Genomic DNA, 24,535 nt, shown 5'->3' with positions numbered 1-24,535 from the left:
CACTCTGGAGGCACCATGGGACCACCTCCCACCCCACTCACATACAACTATGTGACACTACTATTGCTTTCCTTTTGCAATGTTAGGTTCTTTCATCTGAGAAACTCTTTTTTCCTTAATTTCCATGATGCTGTGATACCTTGATTTTCATTGCACATGTCTGTTCTTGGCTCTTTTCATCTCCTTTGTCATCTTTGCTCTTCTGTACTCTTGATGCCCTTCACTTATTTTTTTAATACTTCAGAGAAACTACATTTTCATTTGTCTTCAACAAATACCTGAACCAATTTCCATTCGTCCACAGCTGGTCTTCCCTCCACCGGCTTCCCTAATACCTTGGCTACCATACTGACCATCTGAAAGTACTACTTTAATCATACCACTTTTTTCCTTCGAAATCTATAGTGAAATGTTAATCCACTGTTTTTCCAAATGTACATACCACGAAGCCCGCTTTTAGTGTAACAACCATTAACATCCATGGAAGTAGGGTTCTTGCCCAAACCAAATGCCCAAACCACTTTATTAATAATAGTAACAACTTCCACTCATTGAATACTTAACTATTGTCAGACAGTGAGTTTATTAACTCATTTAATACTCTTAACTCCTAACAATAAGGGTAGTATAAATAATATGCCCAATTTTAAAGATGAAGAAACACATTTACAGAGGTTATATAATTGCCCAAATTTTCCAAAGACTCTAAATCCTATGTTCTTAACCTCTAAGCTTAATAGTTGAATTTCAGATTATTTTGTAGCTTTTTTGGGGGGAGGGGTTACTTTTTTTCAGTTAGAATTAACATGCAATATTATATTAGTTTCAGGTGTACAATATAGTGATGTGTGATCAGCCTGATAAGACTACTACACATCTGGCACTATATTTACTTATTAAATGTTATTGACTATATTCCTTATGCTGTTTTATTGCTTTTGCCTCCTCTTTCTCTGCTATTATCTCTTATTGGTGTTATTGGCTCTAGAAGATTCTTCCTGCTCTGTTAAAAAACAAATTTCCATTAACTTATAAACCATAAAACCAGGCAGGTTTATTATTAATTGCATTGTGTGCAAAGTAAGAATCAACAGGTTCTGAAAAGCTGACAAACTGTGCTATGTGTCCTATGTATATGCTTACAGTCACCTACTTTCACTGCCCAGAGACATTTCTATCAATCACCTTCGTCTGAGTAGTAACAGCTTCTTAAAATGTCTCCCAAATCCACCATCTACCTGGCGGCAGGATGATCTATTTAAATCATAAGTGTGAGCAGAGTGCTCCCTAAAGTAAAATGTTCCCAGGGTTCCCTCTGATTTAGAGGATCAAGTTTGTGATGTAGCATAAGAGACCATCTGGCCCTGCTTGCCTTTCTGGACTCATCCCCCATTATTCTTTGCCTTACATGCTTCTAATTCTCCCATGCACACCATACAGCAGGCTCTTTCTCTCCTTTGTGCCAAAGTTCTTGCTATGTGCGCACCATGCCTGGAAGCCCTTCTCTCTCGTTACTTGGATTAACTCTTACTCATCCTTTAAGACACAGCTCATGTGTCACCTCCTCCAGAAAGCAGTCCCCAACAACTTTCCCCAGCTCTCAAATGCGTGCTGGGTAGCCCTCTCATTATGATCCATGCATTCTTTCTATTGCTTTGTGTGTACATTGTTTTGTGAAATTGTCATATATATACACCAGGGACCCTTAAGAATGGAAAGTAAGTGGCCTAGCAATTTAGCATCTCCAATATAGTAACCTATAGGTGCTCAACAAAAGTTTTATAAAGTTTTTAAACCATAGGTAATGTATTTCTCTATTACCTGAGATACCAAGTTGTTAGTGTCTAAGTAGTGGCTGACATATAGCAGGAACTTAATGATAATTGTGAATGATAAAAATGAGTATATAAATGGATTTCAAGACTTCTCATAATCTAATTCCTTACAAGTTAGTTATGCATCCTTCACTTCCATCAGACTGGTTTCTTCTCTGTTCTTATTTCATCTATAACTCATAAACCTTTAAGCTTTAGCTTATTGTTTTTCTCACTAGGAATACCTAGAGTCTTCTCCATAATTATTCAGTAATTAAGAACACTCGTCAAGAACACCTACTCCATGAAGCTTCTACTTGTGATTATGATTTTTTTCTCCAGTCTGGGCCAACATGTGATAAATAAAGTTCATTCCATAGAACAGTCACTCTGAAACATGTTTATATATGTTACATGAGAAAAGAGTTTTGTAATTAAAACATGTTGGGAAATGATGCACCAAATAATGCTAAATTATTTCTGAATTGCAGGAACTTCTCTGAACTTTTAATTTTCAAGTGTACATTTTGAGTCTCTGAGTAGAAGAAACCATGTGTAGAACTTGGCAAACTTATCTGCCCTTAGAACCCTTTCATGTTTAAAATCTCTTTAGACTATATTCCTTGGAAGATACTTTGAGAAATGCTGGTTTGAACTTTGATTGCGTTTTTAGGTCAGCATGTAATTTGTGCATGCACACACACTCTTGCACATACACATATAAACTACCATTTTAGGTGTATATGTTTTGGCTGCTCTAGTTGGTTGTGTACATTTTTCTTTTCTCTTATATTTATTATTTATGTAATGTCATCTTCCATTGGTAACTATAAGAATTTTTATTATTTATTGATTGCTAAACCATGGTATATGATTGTCATTCATAAATGTTATCGGTATATTTTCTAGGACCTTCTACCCCTCTTGCCTGGTACCATTGCTGGTGAAATAGAATCCAAGGCTGCAAACCTCAATAATTTGGTAGTAGAAGCCTATCAGGTATGTACACATATATTCCACATAATTTTTAAAATAAACTTTCAACCTGAATTTTGGTGACAAAGTACAAACTAGAACTGTATCATCTTGAAAGGAGTGGTGGAATGAACATTACATTTGGAATTAGAAACCTAATTCATCCCTGGTTCTACCACTGACAAGCCGTGTAACTTTGGGGGAAAGTCACTTCAGCCTCTGTGCCTCATTGTGTCTCACAGATAGTAAACCCAGGTTTTCTTCCAAATTAAATAGTCAATGAAATTTTTCTTCCAAATTAAATATTCAGGGAATCACTGAATTGCAGCAATAAAATATACTTTATTACCAAGAATGTTCACAATTTTCTGTCATAAAGTAAGAAATCCATACTGTTATTTAAATTGGCAACTTATTAGGTAAAATGAAGTATTTAGGATACAGAGATTACTAAAAGGAATCTGTTAGAGATTCCTGAATCAATGACTTGATTGTTCATTCAGTTATTTTAGCAGTTTTATAAAACTAGTTTGAGCAAAAGAATCACCTTAAGAGATATACTATTTTACTGACAGTTGTGTAATGCTAAGATTTAAAGAAACATCTGCTCTTTCAACCTAGGTCATTCCTGGAACAAATTTTCTGTTAGGATGCTGTAATAATAGTGACTGTTACTTTAATTCCACTAAGAACCAGTTACTTTCCATATATGAACTCATTTAATCTGCACAACTGACCAATATGGCAGGGGTTAGTATTCCCACTGTGTATTTGTAGACCCAAAGAATCTAAGCAAATTAACCAAATGTCAAACAACTAACAAGCAGAAGAATGAACAGAACCCAGGTCTTCCTTAACTTCAGGCCCAGGTGATAATACCTGCTTTGTATTTTGTTGTTGTTGTTTGAATTTATATAGTGTCCAAAGATGTGCTTTATTCTATCTTGAATTAATAAACCATTAATAAAGTTTCACTTTCCCAAATTCCCTGATTCCATTTCTGACACAGTAGAGTTGAATAGTGGAAATGGTTGCCCAAGCATTGTAAGAAATCTCAGGTTTCTCTTCTCATTTTCTCTGTACAACATCTGCCTTCAACTCGGGTACAAAAGGGAAAGATAGAAAGTAGACACAGGATAGAAAATGAAGGACTTGTTTAAACTTCCTCTTTTTAAAAGGAAATTTAATCTTGTGATATGTGTTTTAGCAGAAAAGTTGTATGTCTGCAAATGTGTTGAATGAAGTAGGAAGTGCATTTTTTTTTTTTTTTTTTTTTATCCTCACCCGAGGACATTTTTGCATTTTATGTTCAGACAGAGCGGGAGGGAGAGAGAGGAAGGGAGAGAGAGAAACATCGATGTGAAGGGACACATCGAGTGGCTGCCACCCGCACGACCAACCAGGGCCGGGGACAAACTGCAACCGAGGTACGTGCCCTTAGCGGGAACCGAACCCGGTCTCTCTGTACCGCAGGCCGACGCTCTAACCGCCAAACCGGCCAGGGCAGGAAGTGCATTTTTAATTAAATTTCTTTCTCACTGTTATAAAAGAACATTAGTACTAGGGGATCATCTTTTTTTTTTATCCTCACCCGAGGATATTTTTCCATTTTTTGTACAGATAGAGTGGGAGGGAGAGAGAGGAAGAGAGAGAGAGAGAGAGAGAGAGACATCGACGTGAAGGGACACATCGAGTGGCTGCCACCCGCACGACCAACCAGGGCCAGGGACAAACGGCAACCGAAGTACGTGCCCTTAGTGGGAACTGAACCCGGGTCTCTCCGGACTGCAGGCCGACGCTCTAACCGCTGAGCCAAACCGGCCAGGGCGGGGATCATCTTTCAAAGAAAATCAACCATGTGTACAATTCATGCCCATCCATAGTTAGTTCCCAGGAATAATCAAAATAAGGGAGGAGCTCACAGTATTAGAAGCCGCCCTAGTTTTTATAGTATGAACCTATTTATTACCCCAAACAAGGAATATAAATTGGCAGACTTACCCAGTTGGTGTGGCTCAGTGGCTGAGCGTCAACCCATGCACCAAGAGGTCTCTGGTTTGATTTCCAGTCAGGGCACATGCCCAGGTTGTGGGCCCAGTCCCCGGGGCGAGGGGTGGGAGGGCATGCAGGAGGCAGCCAGTTAATGTTCTCTCTCATAGATGTTTCTATCTCTCTCTCCCTCTCCCTTCCTCTCTCTCTAAAATCAATAAAGAAAAAAAAAATTAAATTGGCAGACTTGCCTGAGTGTCAGACTGCACCAATGAAAAGGAAACAGCAGCATTTGGTTTTATGTTCCTTCTTTGCCTAGGATAGGTATGTGAAGCCTTAGCTCACTGCACTTCTGATTAACCTTAAACAATGGAAAAATACTAGTAAATCCAACAAAAACTTACTCTGGCTAACTAATCTCCTTAAGTTGGGATTCTGTTATTATTTTACATATGTGTATAGTTTCAAAATTCTTCTAAAATTTCATTTTGTTCACAGTCCAACAGAAACAATTCACAATTCATTGATGGAAAAAAGAACAAAAATATTTTCATTCTAACTTTTCATTTTTTGCACTTCCTTTTTAAGAATTTTATAAAAGTACATACAAATTGAGTACACGGTGAATGTGATTACATTTTATTTTTTCTCCTTTACATCAGCACTGTTATTAGAATTAAAATTATATAAAAATCACAACTCTAAAAACAATAGTAATTTAGCTAAAATTAAGGGAAATTATTTTGAATAAAAAAGAATGATACATTATTTAAAAAAATAGATTCTACCTCTGTACGTTTTAGATAGTAAACGTGATGCTTAAGACTGTGTCTGGAGTGTAACTTTTTTTTATATCCTCACCCGAGGACAATTTTTGATATTTTGTTCAGATAGAGTGGGAGGGAGAGAGAGAGTGCGAAACATCAACACGAAAGGGACACATTGAGCGGTTGCCACCCACATTACCCTGGGGACAAACCACAACCGAGGTACGTGCCCTTAGCAGGAACCGAACCCGGGTCTCTCCGGACGCTCTAACCGCTGAGCCAAAGCAGCTAGGGCTGGAGCGTAACTTCTAAATGCCAAAACTGGTCAACATTTTAGACATTTGTCTTCACACCCAGCTTGAAAAACATTGGTATAAGTAGCTCAAGGTTTTAAGAGAAGCAGAATTTCAGAGAACACTCAGAATATTAGGAATTTCCTTCTGATCTGTCAAACCCTCACCATGTCAACGCCATTTGTATACCATTAGAAGTTTCTGTTGGTTTGCCAAAATCGTTCAATTCAGTGATTACAATGTATGAGCTCTTTGGGAAATAAAAAATGTGACTGACACAGTCTTACCTAATCCAAATAAAATTTGCTAATTTGAGGAAGTATCTTGTGTGAAAGAGTTACTACCATCATTTCATAATGATTAATTAGCACATATCTCTTTATTGATTATACAATTGAAGAAGAAAAATTACTCAAGTAAAGAATTACAAGATATTGTAATTAGTTTTATAAAATGAAATACACACAGATCTACAGTATATATTTAATGTAGCTAGAATTTTTGGAATTCAGAGATTGTAATGGAAGAAATTAGTATGTGCTCGATACATGATAGCCATTACTTAAATGGTTTCTGAAAGATTGCATAAATGAGTGAATGGTTTTCTGCTCAGTAAGGGGATCTATTTCAGTATTAAGAATTGGAACCGATTTGATTGACACAGTAAGCCCCAGGAACTTGGCAAAAAATTCTAGGCCATTCATGGAGAATTTATAGGACCATATCTAGAAGGCAATTCTTATGCTTATAGTAGAGAAATGACCTTCAAAAATTTCCTTTCAATTCCACATCAGTAAGGCATTTTAGCTTTCATGATAGTCTAAAGTATTTGAAACTGAAATGTTTCTTTAACAGCTGTAAATGTCAGATGCATGTTTCAGATTTTAAATTGTCAAGATTTACCCTCTTTGGTGATGTGTTCTCAATGTTTTATTCAAATTTTATCACAGAATATAAATATTATTGGATTCAAATCATTTTTATAATACAGGCTGAGTGAGATTTATCTTTAAAGTGGTCAAAATGCAAGAAATGCATGAAAATATGTAAAAAATATAGCAATTAAACACAGATAGTCTAACCCTTCAGTATTTCTTACGGATTTCAAATATAATTGGGTCATTATGTGGAAATGCTGTTTTAATTCATCCTTTTACAGAGACAGAATCTTTTTGTTAAATCTAGAATGATTTAATAAAAGTTTATTATTTTTTATACTGCTATGGTATAAATTTTTTTTTAAATGATATCTCTGCAGAAACTTATTTCAGAAGTAAAAGTTCAGGTGGAAAACCAGGTAAAAGGCATCTATTTAAACATTACCGCCATATGTCCGGATGGGACCAGAAGGCCAGGCACAGAAGGATGCAGAAATGTGACGAGCAATGATGAAGTATGTGGGTGTGCATTTTTCCCATTTCAAGTAAACTCTGGTGTTTGGCATACTTGCTCACAAAAAAGCAAACCATTCCGAGAACCTTTACATACTACTGCTGGCTCGAAGGATCTTATTTAGAGTTCAAAGAAATTTTCACTGTCTCTTTGCAAAGTTCCTACTTGTTTTAACTTCATTGTTCTCTCAAACTCTCAAGTTAAAATAAATATGTATATACTATATTAAATACTTATTCGATGATCATATCTTTAAACTTAGGTGTCACAGCCATTATATATTAGGAAATCACACCTACTCAAGTAAGTAGTGTCTGTACTTATGATGATAATGATAACTTTTTGGTTTCAAATCTGAAAATTCTCAGAGCAAATGTGAAATTAAAGGTGAATAAGCCACAGAAAAAAAACGGGATTGATGTAGTAGTTAATAAAGACTAAGAATTCCAAAATCTTGCACTTTATGATTGTTCCAGCACACTCATAATGATCTAGGAGGGTAGGGAAATTTGTTAAGAACAATAAAATGAAGTGTCACTATTTAACTAAAAAAGGATGAAATGTGGACAAGAGAGTCCCAGATTATAGTAGCATCAGGAAACAGGACCAGGGGAGATAGGGATTCTCCTGGGACGAGCACAATAGAGAGTAAACACACAGAAACCTGCTTTTAAAGGAAATTCTTTGTGGATGAATTGATTTTCAGTGAGTCATTTACTTCTTGAGGCATCAGTTGTCCCTTGAACTAGATTTATAATCCCTTTTGCTTCCATTTCTAAGGCTGTATTATGTTATCATTTTAACGTTATGATATAGGAAAAAACAAAACAAAACATGAATTATTCAAAGAGATAAAAAGGTCCTAAAAGCCTAAGATTTGATTAGGAACATCTTTCTTTCTTTTCAGTTTGAATATATTTTCTCCTCTTGGTAAATGCAAAATCTGTAAGTAGTATAGTTGTTCCAACAAGTTACATATTTGAAATTAATTATTGCTGGTTTCGAGTTCTGTAGGCTCCCCCACCATCACTCCTTGAATATTCTTCGAAAAACATTATATACCAATTTACAAAATATATATTTGATTTCAATTAAATGTATATATAATTTTGTGCTAACAAAAGATAACACTAAGTTAGTTTCTGAGAAAGGGTTACCTTTTTTAGAAGTAGTTCTTTCCTTCAAAATCAGTTTTGGCAGAGTGTTTTTCCTACTTCTAACTTTTTTTTTTTTGCTTTTTTTTTTTTGTCTATATCCCTTTATTCCCCTCACTTTCAACAAGCAGTATAAACAGTTTGACTCTCAGGAAAAGTTATATGACCTCTTAATTATATAAACCCTACATTTTGCTCTATTATTAATATTGGCAGTGACCACATCTGTTAATCCCTAACATTCTTAAAGACAAAAAATATTTCAAATACAATACCAGTATTATTGATTTGATTTGATTTTTTTATTTATTTATTTTTTATCCTCACCCGAGGATACTTTTCCATTTTTTGTACAGATAGAGTGGGAGGGAGAGAGAGGAAGGGAGAGAGAGAGAGAAACATCGACGTGAAGGGACACATCAAGTGGCTGCCACCCGCACGACCAACCAGGGCCGGGGACAAACTGCAACAGAAGTACGTGCCCTTAGCGGGAACCGAACCCGGGCCTCTCCGGACCGCAGGCCGACGCTCTAACCGCTGAGCCAAACTGGCCAGGGCAGTATTATTGATTTTAATGTTATAAGACTGATTCTGATTTCTAATGCATATATATAATAATATATAAACCTAAATTTAGGTCTTTCATTGTGTGTGTGTGTGTGTGTGTGTGTGTATTTTTTATTTTTTTTGTGCCAGGATTTTTTTCTTTTGGGATAGATCTATAGATATATTTATATTGTTATTTATATCTATCTAACTCCATTCCAAACAAAAAGTCGAGTACAAATTATTTTTAATTTGTCACGTATTTTAATCTAACATGGAAAAATATAACCTTATTTGCCAAAGTACCTAAATATCATAAGGTGGGTTAACAAATATAAATAGACACATTAAACAAACTGTATGCAAAAATTTAAAAACAGAGAAAAAGAAAAAAATTTGGCAGGAAAAAGAAATACTGTAGTTTCACGAGGAAATCAATTCCTGCCAGCCCAGATTCTTAGTTCTGGGCTAATGTCCCCACTGAAACGAATGTATGACCTTGCACTGAGATCTGAAGATCTGAGAATGGGAGTCCTAGATATTTTTTTCCTTGACTAAGTCAGAGAAAGCCTCATGTTTTCCTCCATTAACACCATGTGTAAACTAAAATTTAACTCTGAAACTTTACTTGACCCCCTAGAAAACAGGAACAAAAATTAAAATTGTTCATTTGAACACCCCATATCAAGGGTTTAAAGCAGATGCCCTTTAATTTATTTGATCTATCCCTAGTATCAAATATTCAGTAAATCCCCATTTTAAGGACCAAATCTGGAAAATGATCTAGTCTCTCTTAAGTTTGTTAAGAAAGCAATTGAGGACATAAATCAATCATTGAAAGCAGAACAGACATTACAAAGTCGTGAACTCCCATCCACTTAATGGTATAATATAAGCAAGTAGCAGTCATTGCATCCTTTAACTCTCTAGCTCATTAATTAGGCGATAAATAAAATTAGAGTGATGTTACACCGACATATGAAAGAGTACATGTGTAATTTATAAACGTTAATTTCTGTAAGATGGAATATTGATTTAAAGTATCATTAACAGATATAATATTGGTAATACAAATAATCAAGACATATATATATTTTCTTCCCCCTGCCCCAAATTTAGGTTCTTTTCAATGTAACAGTTACAATGAAAAAATGTGATGTCACAGGAGGAAAAAGCTATGCAATACTCAAACCTATTGGTTTCAATGAAACCACTAAAATTCATATACACAGAAACTGCAGCTGTCAGTGTGATGACAGCAGAGGACCTAAAAGAAAGTGTGTAGATGAAACTTTTCTAGATTCCAAGTGTTTCCAGTGTGATGAGAATAAATGTCATTTTGATGAAGATCAATTCCCTTCTGAGAGTTGCAAGTCACACAAGGATCAACCTGTTTGCAGCGGTCGAGGAGTCTGTATTTGTGGGAAATGTTTGTGTCACAAGATTAAGCTTGGAAAAGTATTTGGAAAATACTGTGAAAAGGATGACTTTTCTTGTCCATATCACCATGGAAATCTGTGTGCTGGTGAGTAAAAATATATAAATATATACATGTATTTTTACTAGTCACTATTAAACTAGCATATATGTTAAAGTATCTTTAAATCACATCTTTATGATTACTAACCCTGAATCTGAATTCAATAAAGTTTCAAAGTCCATGAAATTAGGGCATGGTGACAGATTTATATCACAGGATTCTAATATTTATATTTTAAGTAATTTATGCAATAAGCAGTTAAAATATAAAACAAAAATTAATTGTCATTCTCAGGAATGCTTTGACCTTGTGAAGCTATATATCAGAAAAGGAAACCACTGATGATGTCTGACAGGCTTTCTATAATCAGAGTATTCTTCTAGAAGAAGCTGATTCATTCTCATAAGTGGTCACTCCCTTCAGCTTGCTCAGACAATAGTGGACTATAAAAATACACTTTTCATTCACTGGAAAATTCTGAGTGCATTATTATAGATGGTACTGGAAATTTGTAGTAATGTAAACCTCTCCAGTTTATTTTTGGAACAATACTAGATACAAGATTGTCAAAAGACAGCATTCTTAAAGAAAATACTGGTTTCATTAGTAATCTAGAAGATTAGTTTCAGAGGCCCCACACAGACCAAATTTTAAAACAAAAACATCTCAAGTACTTTTTTGGCTAATTCAGTTTACTGCCATCTAGAGGTTAGAGTCCAGAAAATCTGCAGCATTTAAAAATTAATGCAAATCATTGTTTTTAAATGAATTAATTTTCTGTGACAATGTGCTAAATCCACTTATTATCAAAACATCTTTTTACTATTTGAATTTTGTAAACAAATATTAATTAAATTATTGATAAATATTTCATTGTCATAAGCATATGGAAAGTAAAAAACTATACAAAATAAATTTTCTATTCTGTGTAAGCTAAAAATTTGCCCTATATCCCACAAATATGTGATGGCAAATTGCCTTTTTATCCTATTATATACACAAAATATTTTATATTTTAAACATTTATTCAGCTCAACCAGGTATCATGGGTAAAATGGATTACAGATGACTTAGAACTAACCAGTACTTATCTACTAATTTTTTAGAGCTAATCCTGTTAGGGACAGGGAAGAGAAAGAATTCTGAGATAATTTCCTACAGCTGTCAATATCTCAAAGAAGTTTGAAATACACTGAAAATCTCAATCTCTGTTTATAGTAAAATATCAAAAATTAATGTACTAGCACTCTTCTATATGACTATACTACTACTGACACAGGCAGTTGAGAATCTGCTTTGAATTATTTGTGTATAAATTGTAAGTGCAAACTGTAGGCTGACAAGCATTTTCTTCACCAGTCTCCTCTGAGAATAAAAACACATGTTCACAGGTCGGCTGCCTACAATTAATTGTGCAGCCTGCTTACAGGGAACAGGGTCTGGCAGGAGTTTGTTTGGCCTGGACCTCATTAGTTTTACTCTTAGCAAACTGAGCTGATCCAAGAGTAGACTCTATGGAATAGTTACCTTGTAAGGTGCTCAGCAATGAAGTGGGGGAAGAAGGAAGCCAGGAAGCAGGGTAAGAAGGAAGGGAGAGAGGGAGGGAGGGAAGGAGGAACAGGGAAGGAGGGAGGAGGGAAAAGGAAGGAAGGAAGGAAGGAAGGAAGGAAGGAAGGAAGGAAGGAAGGAAGGAAGGAAGGAAGGAAGGAAGGGAGGGAGGGAGGGAGGGAGGGAGGGAGGGAGGGAGGGAGGGAGGGAGGGAGAAGTCTGTGGCTAAATAAGCTTGAGAAACACTATATAACCCTGTAAAAGGTACCCCCTCTTGAAGATTTCTGGTCCACACTAACATTAATTTTGGATACTTCTACAGTCTAAAATCCATTAACTACATAAAACCAATGTTTTTCCTCAACTTATCTGTCTACATAAATGCCCCCAATCCTAACAAACACACACATCTGCTGCCTTGCTTTCTCCCGTTACCCCATAATAATAGTGCACGGCATACTTTTGATGGGCCCTGTGAACCTGCTAAATTATGTCCTGAAGATGTGATCGGATTAGTTTGGCTCCTGGAGAGCTTATCTTTAAACGTGGCACTAGCAGAGCTGCAGCACTAGAAAGGTGTGCCTCACAGACTTTCAAAGTGATCCCAGGCCCTTCGCAGTGAGGAGAAACAAAGAGAATAAATTACAGAAGCTATTAATCAAGTATCCCTGTTTCCAAGTTGGGCAATTAACATTACTTCAGCCTTCATAGCTTCTTTATATTTGTGTTTTTAATTTAAAACTGAATGTACAGTGACCTTCAAGTAGTCGGGCAGCCACTGCAGCAGGGCAGACATCACAACTGTCAGCACAATACAACTGTCAGCGTCAGATTATCTACACTAGAGCAACTTTGAAAATTAGACACTCCTGCATCCTCGCATTGTTTATGTCAAATAGCAAATGATGCCGTTTCCACTCACTTCACTGTCACTGTGTTTCCATGGAGATGAGAAGGGAATTCACATTTGGAAATGCTTCACAAAGAGGTGACTTCAATAGCTTAGGTCCTGGGGTGTCTTTTGTTTCAGGGCATGGAGAGTGTGAAGCGGGCAGATGCCAGTGCTTCAGTGGCTGGGAAGGAGATCGGTGCCAGTGCCCATCAACATCAGCCCAGCACTGTATCAATCCAAAGGGCCAAGTGTGCAGTGGAAGAGGCACGTGTGTCTGTGGCAGGTGTGAGTGTACCGATCCCAGGAGCATTGGCCGCTTCTGTGAACACTGCCCCACGTGTCCCACAGCCTGCAGTGAAAACTGGTATGTGTTCTCTGATGCCAGATACACATGAAACAGTCCTCCACTGTAGCTTTGTTTGTCCTTTTTTATTCTGCCTTCCTTAATCTTCAGTGCTAAATCTTCTGCAAATAAGTTATCATCATAATAAAAAAGAACTGAAAGAGGGATTTGGGAATTTTAAGACTTGGATTCCAATCTTTGGCCACTAGATAGCTGTGGAGTATCATAATTTACCTGGGCATTCACTGCCTTAGCTTTTGTGAATGTGTATGTTTGGTTTTTTTATAATAATATTCAGAATTCATAATGGTTCACTGGTGTTTTTGCAGTTTTATTGATATATAATTGGCATATAACCATATGCAAGTTTAAAGTTTACAATGTGATGATTTGGAGGCTGCTTGCATCCCAGCTTACTCTTAATTAGCTGTTTGATCTAGGGCAAGTTGTTGAAATTCTCTGTGAATTTTCTGAGAATATTCTCTTTCAATATTCCTGATATCAAAAGTGAGGGTAATAATACCTTGCTATAGTTCTGTGAAAGAATTAAATTAGATGATTCATGTAAAAACCAAAAAAAACTTCATACTTAGTACAAAGTAATCATAGAAAAAATATTAGCTATCATTATTGACTGATGGTGGTTATGAAGCACTATAGCAGTGGTTCTCAACCTGTGGGTTGCGACCCCTTTGTGGGTCGAACAACCCTTTCACAGGGGTCGCCTAAGACATAACAGTAGCAAAATTACAGTTATGAAGTAGCAACAAAGATAATTTTATGGTTGGGGAATCACCACAACAAGAGGAACTGCATTAAAGGGTCGTGGCATTAGGAAGGTTGAGAACCATTGCACTATGGAAATAAATGAGGGATAAATAAAAGGTGATATGTTAAATGAAGGTAACATTATTGTTTTGTGCCAATAATTAATTTTCCAATAACAGTCTGAGTCCTGCTCAAAGACACTACTCTAAACATCACTGTGCCTTCCAATTAGTTTTATTCAAATTTTTATGACCTTTACTTACTTGGATTGGTAGCTCAAGTAAAAATTTTTAAAGAATGCACAGGAAATTATGTATTTATCTTAGAAATGCAGTTCTTAAAGATAATGATGGAATTAATTCTAATAAACCAAACAAAATTTGAACTGTATATTCATTGCTAAACTTTTCTAAGTGTCTTAATATTCATCTTCTAAAATATCTATGCTAGTGTGTGTGTGTATGTATTGAAAATATCTTCATTTTCTATAGATTTTAAGATAGAAGTCATTTTTAAACTTTATTTTTCAATTACAGTTTACATTCAATATTACTTTGTGTTGGTTTTCAGGTGTACAGCATAGTGGTTAGACAATCATATATGTTACAAAGTGTTCCAGCACTTTATTTCCTAATATTTCCAGCACCCACCTGGCATCATACATAGTTAATACAATATTATTGACTATATTCCCTATGCTGTATTTTACATCCCCATTACTATTTTGTTTGTTTTGTTAATCTTCACCCAAGGATACTTTTCCATTGATTTTGTTGGGTTTTTTAGAGAGAAGGGAAGGGAGGGAGGGAAAGAGAGAGAGAAACATCAATGTGAGAGAGGTACACTGATTGGTTGCCTCCCATACCACCCCGACCAGGGCTGACCAGGGATCGAGCCTGCAACCCAGGTACATGCCCTTGACTGGAATCAAACCAGCCACCCTTCAGTCCATGGGCTGATGCTCTAACTGCTGAGCCAAACCATCCAGGGCCTCATGACTATCTTGTAACAACCAATTTGTACATATTAATCCCTTCACTTTTTTCACCCAGTCCCCCAATTCCCCTCCCATCTGGCAACCATTAGTCTGTCCTCTGTGTCTATGTGTCTGTTTCTATTTTGTTTGTTCATTTATTGTTCTTTAGTTTCCACATATAAGTGAAATCATATGGAATGTGTCTTTCCTTGACTGATTTATTTCACTTAGCATAATATCCTCTAGGTCAGAAATCCATTGCATTTTTATATCAATAATGAACCATCAGAAAGGAAAACTAAGAAAACAGTCCTATTCAAAACTGCATTAAAATAAAATAAAGTACCTAGGAATAAATTTAACTAGGGAGGTAAAAGGCTTATACTCAGAAAATTCTAAGATGCTCAAGAAAGACACTGAAGAAGATACAAATAAATGGAAGTATATACCTTGTTCATGGATAGGAAGAATTAACATCATTAAAACATCCATACTACCCAAAGCAATCTACAGATTCAATGCAATTCCTATCAAAATACCAAAGTCTGATTTTCACAGAACTAGAATAAAAAAATGTATATAAAACCACAGAAGACCTCAAATAGCCACAGCAATCTTTAGAAAGAAGAACAAAGTTAGCGGTATCATGCTACATGATATCAAATTATTAAAACTATACTATAAGGCTACAGTAATCAAAATAGCATGGTACTGACATAAAAACAGACACATAGAGCAATGGAACAGAATAGAGAGCCCAGAAATAAGTCCATGCCTATATGGTCAATTAATATGTGACAAAGGAGGCAAGAGCATACCATGAGGTAAACAGAGTCTATTCAATAAATGGTGTGGGGAAAATTGGACAGATACATGCAAATAAATAAAACTTGACTACCTTCTCACACCATATAGACAAATAAACACAAAATGAATTAAATGTAGGACTCAAAACCATACAAATCCTAGAAGAAAACATAGGCAGAAAAATCATTATTTTGATTTTATACATTAAAATATTTTAAGTGGTTAGAAAGTGATTTTGCTATGGTATTACATTCAGCAAAGATTACAAATAAGTGTCATAGCTTTCTTTCCCAGTTTCACAAGGCTGCTGTCCTGAAGCAGTATGCTAGTTTATTTCATTTCTTGTAGAAAATACTACAGACTACAAACTTTTTAAAGATTATAAGTTTTCACTTGTTTCTCCTTACAGGAATTGTGTGCAATGCCTTCACCCCCACAACCTGTCTCAAGCTATACTTGATCAGTGTAAATCCTCATGTACTTTCATAGAACAGCATTATGTGGACCAAACATCAGGTAAACCAAAGCTTAATAATTAAAGCACTGACAAAGTATCTAATCATGTTCTCCAAAAGGATCTATAATCAACCATTCTAAAGAATGGACTAATGCTTCAATGTTTTCAATCTCCCAGAGATGATACTCTGTAAAAACAGCTGAGTATGTTTGGCTGAATTTGTTTGTTAGATCTCCCATCTCAGCTACCCAGCTAAATTCTGATGCTGTGCACCTCCATGGAAGTACACCAAACATTTTCTAGAGAGCCTCACTGAGCCAAGTAGTTTCATACGTGGAGTCCATGTCACTCTTAGAGACAACATCTATGGAGCCATAATTATTTTTTTCATAACCCAAACTTGCTTCCAGTTATAACCTTCCTCATATCAAACCAACATTTTCATGTTTCAAGTGAAGGCTAAGAAGCAATGATCTGCTTCAAAAAGGCTAAGTAGCAATGATCTGCTTCAAAAAGGCCATTCCTTCCTGATACTTTTCATTCTGATATAAATAAAATTTAGGGAGAATGATTATAAAGGTGGCACAATGGAAAGGGTATAGAACTTTTAGTCTGAAGACCTTGGCTTAAGACATGTCTATTGACACTAGTAGCTAAGAGATATCAGCCTCTTATATTAGTTCCCTGAGCCTCAGTTTTGTCATCTGTAAAATGGAGATGATAATGCCAGTCTCAGAGTTGTATAAAATCAAATGAGCCAGTGAACCTGAAAGAATTATGTAAACTGAAAGATGATATGTAAATGATAGAAACATGTAAAAGCTGTGTTCAAAGACCATTTCATTAGAACCCAAAAGCCAGTATCCCGCCTTGCTCAAGTGTAATGTTAAGCTACATATGAACTTGAAATTACATCTTCATTGAAACATCCCTACTGCTATTATTATTTCTAGTCTCTCTTCCAACCTGTAAGAATAATTCCAGCTCTTAGTGTGCACAAAATAATTAACTTTCTCCAGAGTTTTGCTCCCTTCTTCCTTTGCATCCATACTGATGTTAGCCCTTAATGAATTTGGCTCTGAAAAGAGCCCATGTGCTTCCAGCTGGGGCTGTAGCAATCACTTCAGAAAGCCAAGTGCCTTTTCTAATAAATGGAGCCCTTACTGTCAACATGTCATTTATTATGTTAAGTAAACAAACCTACTGTGACCTAAGTGTGGTTACACAAAGTATTCCATTAAAGTTCCTTAGAAAAAGCCCTTTACTTGACCTAAACTAAGAAGATAGTCATGGCCAAGCCTTAATGTTTGGCTATCCAAATGACATTTAAAAATGCACACAGACTTGGGTCCTGAAAATGTCCTTTATCCTAACCCATTAGAAACATTTGTAAAACTATCGGTAGCTAGGGGAGTCCCCTCCCCTTTACAACTATTGTGCAAGAAGAGGGAAAGGGCATTTGTTAGCCACCTCTATCATCTATCCACTCAATCACACTTAAAGGGTATTCTTTGGTCTTTCTGGCTAAGCTTCTACTAGGCAAGAAGCCAGTAAGTGGGATCAAGCCCTATAAGGATCTTAGCTGACTGAATAGTTCTAAGTCAGCCAACAGTCTGTCATGATGGAAAACATGCATGTCACAAATATTAAGGTCACCGTGAAAGACTCCAAGGTCATCACCTTTGAATAGAGCATCTTGGATTCTGTGTGTGTGAAAGACCTGTAACAAAGGAAAACCAGCATTTTGTTTGGTGCTTCTATTCCACTTAGTAGTCCACCAGCTTCTCTTTAACTTTCTTTTAAAGAACCTTATCGTTGACCAAAAGAAAACTGGGCTCTGTATTCCCACTTGGAGAGGAGCCCTTGCCCTTGTTACTGAGCTCTTGGCTTATTCAAGAGTATGCTCGGTCATCCCTGGGGATTCAGGCACAAATCACCCATGACTGGGTGATCACTTTTCTAAGTCTTGGCAGGTCTCCTCCTGAAAGGGCCTCTTAGGGAGACCTTCAGACATTTAGGTGAAGCCCCCAAAGTCTGGAGAATAGGGAATAAACACATGCCTCTTTAGGCCAGGAGGTAATTTTGTGAGTTGGGGACAGCTGGTAAGTTCAGTGGAATACTGTCATATTGTGCAACCCTGTTCCTTTTAGATTTGGGTAATACCTCTGGCAGCCACAGAGTCTGCACACTTTCCAAATAGAGTTTGCCAAAAGTCTAGTGCTGAAATAGAGGCATGCCCCTTCTCTTAATGCAGCATATCCTCTTCCAGCTAGTAATTATTTATTCTGGAAAAAAAAAAAAACAAGTGGAATATTTAGATGCAAAATAGCTTTGGTTAACAGACAAGTAAAAAAACAAATAATTAAAAATTGAGGAAAGAGATTTTGTGTATTGTCCTGAATTGGAAACGCCTTTTTCCTGGAGAAGCCATGTGTAATAATCATGAAAAGTGACACTGCAATTTCAAAGGAAATATTTATTCATCTGTTATAGTACTGATTTTAGCTTCTGCAGATTTTTACTTTATTTTCCATTACTGGTGTGCAACAAATGAAGAGCCAGTGTAACAAGAGAAACATAAGCTAATGAGTAGAGCTGTTAAATAATTTTTTAAATCCTATGTTCCACTAGTGATCAAGGGCACACACCACAAAAACTGTCCCTCTCTCTATCATGGATACAGTTATATTTGGTTAATGAATTTGGACATATTCCAGTTAATAGTACTAAAGAATCGAGCTGCAAAGAAATACTCTTATTAAATACCTTAATTGTGGCTATTCTACACAGGGGAGTTTTATGGTGAAAATATTTTAATAAATAGGTAATAAAAATTTGAGAGTTTTCTCTTTAAATCAACAGTAAGGGTAGTTCGCTAGTTTCAAAATGTAGATTAGCAAATATCTCTGATCCTAATTGAGATGGTAAACACTATTTACTTGTTGGAATCCTTTGATTTACTCATTCGTTTTTAACCCATTTATTTGTTTGCTTCATTACAGATTGCTTCTCTAGCCCAAGCTACTTGAGGATATTTTTCATCATTTTCATAGTTACATTCTTGATTGGGTTGCTTAAAGTCCTTATCATTAGGCAGGTGATATTACAATGGAATAGTAATAAAATAAAGTCCTCAGCAGATTACAGGGTGTCGGCCTCAAAAAAGGTCAGTGAATTCTGAAAAAGAATTACTATCAGTATGTCATTGTCTATTTCCAATATTTAGGTCCTAATAATGCTAATATTTCTTCTCCATCAAGGACAAGTTGATTCTGCAAAGTGTTTGCACAAGAGCTGTAACCTACCGACGTGAGAAACCTGAAGAAATAAAAATGGATATCAGCAAATTAAATGCTCATGAAACTTTCAGGTGCAACTTCTAAAAAGATAAAACATACTTTATGGGAAACTGAATTTTTAATAATTGCTCCTAAGGATTATAGTTTTAGAAGTCACAGGAGGAGACAAATTGTTCTAGATCGTGCTAGTTGCTGGTTTTCACTCAAATGAAGACTGACAAGCATCCTCATCATCATGTGACTTACATCGCTGCTGACCTTTTCAGAGAAAAATGTGTCTTACTACTGTTTGAGACTAGTGTCATTGTAGCACTTTACTGTAATATATAACTTATTTAGATCAGCATAGAATGTAGATCATCTGAAGAGCACTGATTACACTTTACAGGTACCTGCCATTCCTACGCTTCCCAGAGAGACACAATACTTTTGAGATAGTTTTGGCATTGTGTCACTGCAAGGGAACAGTAACCCCTGCATGGAACATGCAAATGAAAAAAAAATAAGGCAGTTATACTAATGTTGCCAAACACTTCAACATTTGGCAGTGGATCACAAGAACAGCTAGATACATGAATGGTTAGTGTTTCACTCATTCAAGAGGTAAACAGATAAAACCTTTATCTTGAGGGATATTGCTTTTGAAACTGTAGTTTTATGCATGTGTGGATACTAAATCGAACATTCTCTCCTCTTTGCCTTTATAGTTTGGTTTTTGTTTCTTACAGGATACGTTTATATATGTCACTGATGACTGGATTAAATAAGTGCTAAGTTACTACTGCCATATAATACAATGTCACTTTATTAGAATACTGGTTTTAAAAGCTGAATGTTTAATAAGGGACACTATAAAGTAACATCAAAATTTGAACAGCTTTGTTGTTTGGAGATGTGGAGTTTTATATCTTCTTACCTGGTAAACTGGATGGACTATTTTACCACTTCATTTGTCTAATCCTCAGGTTGAAATTCACAGGATATTCATTCAGAAACTCTGCCTCAAACAAAGTGCCACACTTTTGACTGAGCTTTCTCAGATATTTACTCTAAGTAGATATTAGCAATTTTCTAATGAAAAGCTATATTAAGCTATATTATTTTTGCCCTTTCATGAAGCCTATGGACATTCTTTCCCTTTATCACCTCAACCCCACTGGCCAGAATTCTAAAAGTATGCAATTGGAGGAAGATAGACAATATCTTAGAAATAAGCTAATTCATCATTTTAGTTAGGGAATCAAGGTTCACAAAAGTTTAAATGATTTCTCAAAAACCATCTCCATGATTAAGTGGCAGCATTCAAAGACAACTTCTATCTTCTTATTGCTAGGCTAGTGTTCATTGCACAATATCATGCTACCTCTTGAGTCTATACAATATACAATTGACAAGTGTTTTTAAATGTGATTTACTGAAGTCTTAAGTATATGACCATGAAAAAATTTCAAAGCAAAGCAGAAAAGAGTCATCCAAAATGAATTGACCATGACTAGCTTCCAATCTTTCCTGCCAATCAGTTTCTAAGAACTAACTGTAGGTGTGGAATCCATTCATGCCTTAGCCTGTGTGAACAGCATCCCCTAGAGTTGTACAGTGCTCAACCTGAGAGATTGATACAGCAGCCATGAGCTTTTCTCTTCCCCAATGTAAATTTCTTCACAATTACCATAGCCCTACAGACTTAGTCTGATTTTATTGGCGAGAAGTCCAATAGTCCAGTGTGCAGTACAGAACTTTGCCTAGGACAACAATGTCTTCTTATAATTAACATCCCAGATTTGCTGTTTTCTAGCACTTGAGTTAATCAAAGTGCTAGATATTTGCATTTCAGTGAAGGCTAACCACCCCCATATTCTGCCCTAAAGAACATTTTAAAACATAGAATAGGTGTTTTGGAGCCAACAAACACAGCAGCTCCATTCGCTGTCCCCTACAGCCAAGCAATTATAACTTTAAGTTGAACTGTAGTTCTTTTCCCCAAATGAGAGACTGGGGACATTGATATAATTCAGTACTGTGACTCACCTGTATAAAACCAAGAATAACATAAAAATCATGTTTTGTAGTCTGCCTGTCACACATATCATCCTTTTTAAAAGGAAAATAAATGGATAGCTGACAGCATCCCAAAAGAGTGGAAAAATCCATTTATTAAAATGCTGAAAATTAAAAATGAACATTAAAATGTTCATAAACAAATTTCCATGTAGAATGAACTATCCAAAAGAGCAAAATAAAATGAAACCCTAAAAGTCCAGGGTTTACCTTTTTACACTCTCACTAGTTTGCACTAATTTATAATGAACCGAGGCTGTTATAGTAGGAAGGGACAAACTTCCTGATAGGCAGTTCAATGCTAGATGATAATTGTAGTCATGCTTGTGATGTGCTTTTTTTTTATTTAAAGATTTAATTCTTAAAGATTTTAGAGCTTATATTTTACTTGAATAATTGATATGTTCCTGTATAATGGATTGTGAGAAAAGAATTAATATTTGACTAGTTAGAATTAATTAAAAGGTAAGGAAAAACAGGGTATTCTTAGATTAAATAGTATTTGTAAATAGAGCCTATTTTCAATATGACCATGGGAGCCTTTGAGATTCACTGATATTACACAAAAAATAATGAGATTTTAAATGGTTAACAAAGTTACGAACTTGAACACTTTTTGGTACAATAGCATTTCTGCACTCTAAAGTCTATAGAAATGTGCCATACATAACACTACAATATAACTGTATGCATTTGATTTCTCTGGGGGTATCTATACACTGCAATGTACATGGATTTATAAGCATTTGATATCTTTTTCAAAATTTGTTAATATTTATAAGTCATAGATATTCTCTGCAAGACTCAGAAATTCAGTAAAAATCTGATTATGTCCTAAATGTTCAAAGTAGCTTTGGTTAATAAAGATTTTAAAAACTTAAGTTAAACAAAATAGATTTTTTTTCTACAGGCATAGTTTTCAAAAATCAAAATTGAAATTAACGCATGCAACAGATGCAACATTTCACTAAAGAATAAATTTCAAATACTTAATATATACTTAATCTCTATTGAAAGTATTCTTATGACAACAGGGATCCATGAGACACTGAAATATTTTTATGATAGACTATGAAAATTTTTCTCCATAGAATTATATTCCTCCAAATACCTGATATAGCAAATAAGACTCAGTGGCTTGTACTTACTTTCCTTACTCCTGTTTTTTTTCCACTCAGTTTTCCTAAGGGATTGCACTAAAACTTCAAACTCAATAAGCCTAATTGTGAAAAATAACCAAATGTAATGGTATAATGTTCTTCATTTCCAAACATCTCTTGATTTAAAAACTCATTTGCATCTATGCACCTGAACAAAGATAGATCCATTAAAAACTAATAATTTTAAATTTTCACAACTGTTAGAGATTCAGTTTTAAAGGATTTGAGGCCTATATATTTTAATAAAAGTTTCAAGTGAAATATAACTACTTGGGAGTTCAAGCATGTGCATATTGTATTGTTTTGCTCTTAACACTTAATTTATGACTGTCCTTATCAATATAGACCTTGAGAACTCCATTTCATGCGATGCAAATTGAAATATATTACTTTTCAAAGAAATATAGAACTAGCTTTCATTTCCCTTTTCTTTTATGATTCCTCTGTGGGAAATTTACTATGGGAAACTGACTATATATATTCATATTTCACTGATTCTGAGACATTTGTGATGTATCTTGCAATTGTGGCTTGTTAGATGCAGTGTTGAAGGTTGTGCTTGAAAAAATAGTACACTAATTAATTTTTAACTAAATGTTCATGGGTATAGGGACAGTCTTTTCTTACAAACATTTGAAAATTCATTTATGATAACATATGAGCCAGTTTTCAGTACAACTGAATCACATTCAACTCAACATGAATCCTAACTGTCTAATCATGAGCTCACATTCTGCAGACCTTTAGGTTATAAAAGCTCTTTCAGCTTCCTTTTTATGCCAGTGGCTATAATTTCTGCAAACCCTAGCTTAACTGACAAGAATGAGTGGCTTTCTCCCAGTTTTGTTAATTATTTTTTAATCTTTCTGTTCCTTTGTAAAGAATAATCATCTATATTATCATCTCGGTGTTAAAAAGAATTAAGTGGAAGAATATTGCAGATAACCACCATAATTAGATTTTGCAGCATCTTGTATGTGTTACATCAGTGACAGGAGAGAAATATGATACAACCAATCAGTATAGTCAGAGGGAAAAAAAACCTTTTTCTTTGTGTCCTTCTGTTTTTATTCTTTAACATTTCTGTTTTTTTGAGTGATTTTTTTTCTTTGGCTCTAATAAATTTACCTTCAAGCCCATGTAATGACTGTCATAAAAATGCATATTTAAATTATTTAATTATATGAAACAACTGTTCAGCTAAGAAGCTGTTAATAAAATACCTGAGAGTAAGAACACTACTCTTTTATCTACCTGAAATACTTTCCTACATAAAATATATCTTTGTAAACTAATGCTATTAATCAGGTTTCCAACCTCTACAACCTACTTCAGTTAAAATTATTTAACTCAAGAATTAAAAAAAAGAAAAATAACTGCAGTCACCAAGGATGGAAGATGTGATTTGTATAAAGAATTTTTACACTGTACCACAAATAAATGTGATTTTGATATGAATTACATACAATGACAAATATGGTACATAAATTTTATTAAGAATAATGAATATAAAGTATTTTAATTCTAAATTATAAAATATAAATTTGCATATTAATATAGAAATTCATTTTGTGTATATTTAACATAACTTTAAAGCTATTTTACATTTAACAGCTACTTCATTTTTAAACCTCTGCAAAGAAAATTTAGAAATGTTTTTAAATGATCAGTAATATAACCTTATTTGTTTCATTTAACAAGTCTTGCCTTTGTAAAAAAAAAATTTAACATAGAGTGTATTTTTAAATTAAAATATTTAAATATAAAATAGTTCTAAGAAACAAACACTCATTAAACAAGTTTTTATTATTATTATT

The 24,535-nt window shown here is 35.0% G+C and overlaps 1 protein-coding gene across 2 annotated transcripts in view; it reads left to right on the top strand.

The window, feature by feature from the left end:
- ITGB8 (integrin subunit beta 8) overlaps positions 1-24,185 on the top strand; it is a 93,570-nt gene extending 69,385 nt beyond the window's left edge. For both annotated transcript variants that reach the window (XM_036247452.1, XM_036247451.1), the window contains 7 exons: positions 2,724-2,813; positions 7,097-7,231; positions 10,050-10,455; positions 12,989-13,214; positions 16,154-16,260; positions 19,204-19,367; positions 19,462-24,185. In XM_036247452.1, the coding sequence (XP_036103345.1) occupies positions 2,724-2,813; positions 7,097-7,231; positions 10,050-10,455; positions 12,989-13,214; positions 16,154-16,260; positions 19,204-19,367; positions 19,462-19,584 (1,251 nt within the window). In that variant the 3' untranslated portion in view covers positions 19,585-24,185. The remainder of the gene's footprint in view (positions 1-2,723; positions 2,814-7,096; positions 7,232-10,049; positions 10,456-12,988; positions 13,215-16,153; positions 16,261-19,203; positions 19,368-19,461) is intronic.
- The last annotated feature ends 350 nt before the right edge of the window (positions 24,186-24,535 follow it).

Source organism: Molossus molossus, unplaced genomic scaffold, assembly GCF_014108415.1.
Source record: "Molossus molossus isolate mMolMol1 unplaced genomic scaffold, mMolMol1.p scaffold_m16_p_7, whole genome shotgun sequence".
Lineage (NCBI taxonomy): Eukaryota > Metazoa > Chordata > Mammalia > Chiroptera > Molossidae > Molossus > Molossus molossus.
This window is presented reverse-complemented; position numbering and strand designations above follow the sequence as displayed.